At 40.6% G+C, this 2500-nt stretch overlaps 1 protein-coding gene across 1 annotated transcript in view; it reads left to right on the forward strand.

Annotated features, from left to right (window-relative positions):
- Nucleotides 1-1656: 1656 nt before the first annotated feature.
- LOC108261792 (uncharacterized) overlaps nt 1657-2500 on the forward strand; it is a 2983-nt gene continuing 2139 nt past the window's right edge. Inside the window, exons 1-2 of the mRNA XM_053686458.1 lie at nt 1657-2163; nt 2253-2500. The exon at nt 2253-2500 is cut by the window's right edge and continues 55 nt beyond it. Of these exons, the coding sequence (XP_053542433.1) occupies nt 2124-2163; nt 2253-2500 (288 nt within the window). The 5' untranslated portion in view covers nt 1657-2123. The remainder of the gene's footprint in view (nt 2164-2252) is intronic.

Consider the following 2500-nt stretch of genomic DNA (forward strand, 5'->3'; position numbering starts at 1 on the left):
CCCTTCTTATTTGATCTAAATACCTTGTTTTATCTAATCTAAAATGCATCAATCATTCAAAGAGGCATGGAAGAAGAAAGCAGAGAAAGAGAGAGAGGAAAGGAAGAAAAGGAGCTCCAAGAGAAAGTGACACAAGCAGAGAACCTGTCCCAAAGCATCCAACCCCCTACTGGGAGTTCAGGAGGAGAGCTGCACGAACATTCCCGAAGCCTGGTCTCCCCTCTCGGAGGCTCGCCCAGAGATATGGGCCTCGGCTCTCTGGAATATCTCCCCAACAACTGGACTTTGAGATTGAATCCAGTGAATGGGTGCATGAACAGTTGATAATATTAAAACAGCAGATGCATAGATCTCTTGATTAAATTCAATTCAATTTTATTTGTATAGCGCTTTTTACAAGAGACATTGTCTCAAAGCAGCTTTACAGAAATATCAACACGGTATACACATATTAAAGGTGTGAATTTATCCCAACTGAGCAAGACACTGAGTGGCGACGGTGGTGAGGAAAAACTCCCTAAGTTGCTTTAAGAGGAAGAAACCTTGAGAGGAACCCGACTCAGAAGGGAACCCGTCCTCATCTGGGTAACAACAGATAATGTGAAAAAGTTCATTATTGACTGATATGAATTCTGTATGGCCAGAGAAGCAGTCGTAGTCCCAGCAGTCTGGAACTGGAGTAGATTAGAGCTCCATCCAGAGGCAGGACATCCGAAACGGATCAGGCAGGTCCGGAGATCAGAAAGGATCAGGATCTCTAGTATCTCCTTAAATCGTGTGTGGCTCGGCAGAAGGAGAGAGGGAGGGAAAAGATTATTAGGACTGGGAATTAGCATAATAGAGAGACTAGTCAGGGTAGGCGTGAGTAAACAAATACGTTTTAAGCCTATGTGTTTTTGCCTGCATGTGTTTTTGCCTGCATCATGTTGAGCAGGCCAGAGATATGTTGCATGATGTAAGATGGGAAGAAATGCTCACGCTGAATTTACAGATATCATTCAGGCTCTGAATAACATGACTGTTGAATAAGTAACTTAGCTCTCATACCCATATTAGGAGACGTATTCTTGTTCAAACCGCTTGCTGCTCGCTTCCTGTGCAAACTGCAAAATTGAGCTCGGGTTGTGTGGGGTGTTATGCAGGGGGTGAGGGGAGAGAAATAGAGAACTGGATAAAGGAATGGTCAGAGGTGTGGAGATGAGTAATGAGAAGATTGTGTTTGCTGCGATTACGTGTGAGGATGAGGTTGAGCTGTGAATATTATTAATTATTAATTATGAATTACTAATAATATTTCGAATCATTTTCACGAGCACTAAACTTTACAAGCAGTGTGTAATTTAGAGTTGTGCCTCTATAGATTAACTGTAATGTGATTTTACACTAAATCCTTTTTACAAGTGAGAGAAAAATGAACACCAGATTTTACTCCCACCAACAGTGACGTCCTACTGAGTGATATAATCACAGACAGCATTCCAGAGTTTAAAGGAAATCAGGGAAATAACACTAACCTTGTGGTTCTTTCCTTCCTCTAATTTCCATATCATTCTTTATTAAATAAATAAATAAAATACAATTTAATAATAATAATAATAATAATAATAATAATAAAACCAGGCAGATCTTAGTGTTTAAGAGTGTCACTGCAGACGGTGGAGTTCTGATGGGAAGGTTGAGAGTTCAAATCCCAGCACTGCCACACTGCCACTGTTGGGCCCTTGAGCAAAGCGCTTAGCCCTCAACTGCTCAGCTGTATAAGTGAGATAATTGTAAGTCACTCTGCATAACGGCGTCTGCCAAATGCTGCAATGTAATGTAATGTAACTGAAAAAACAACCAAAAAAAGGGGCAAAAAGTGAAAACAAAAGTGAACACATACATCAACTTAACAAAGTAAACAGTATGTCTGAAAGAACTCTGGGAGGTGCTCATGCAGATCTGCATCACTGACGGATACAGCACTGTGAGAAAAGAGGAAATGACAGAATTGATAAAGCTGAAAGACAGCAGACTGCAAATAGAAATGAGAATCAGTAGGACTTTCCTCCTTGAGACAGACAGAGCACATTTCAATAGACGTAAAGGAGTAGAAGTGACGTGACGCTGAATTTCATTCCAGGATGAAGATCCTCCTCATCTTCATCCTCTGCCTTCTCTCAGGTCAGATATTCTCCTAACTTATTCTCCTTTAGTAACTGCATGTGATGAGTGAACTATATAAATGAGTGAGATTTTCTGTTGATTGACAGGTCCAGTAGACTGCTCTGATGTGACTGGTTACTCAGGAGGAAGTGTCACTATGATATCTAATATCAACTGGTACACAAGCAATAGTAAATATATTTGTAAGGTGAAAGCAAACGACTGCATCGATATAATACGTGCTGAGACCAAACGCCACCAAACACAAGAAGGAAGATTTTTTTTGTATTCAAACACAGATAACTTATTCCTGGTACTGATCAGAAAGCTGAAGCCACAGGATGCTGGAACATAC

The sequence above is a fragment of the Ictalurus punctatus genome, chromosome 15, assembly GCF_001660625.3.
Source record: "Ictalurus punctatus breed USDA103 chromosome 15, Coco_2.0, whole genome shotgun sequence".
Taxonomy (NCBI): domain Eukaryota; kingdom Metazoa; phylum Chordata; class Actinopteri; order Siluriformes; family Ictaluridae; genus Ictalurus; species Ictalurus punctatus.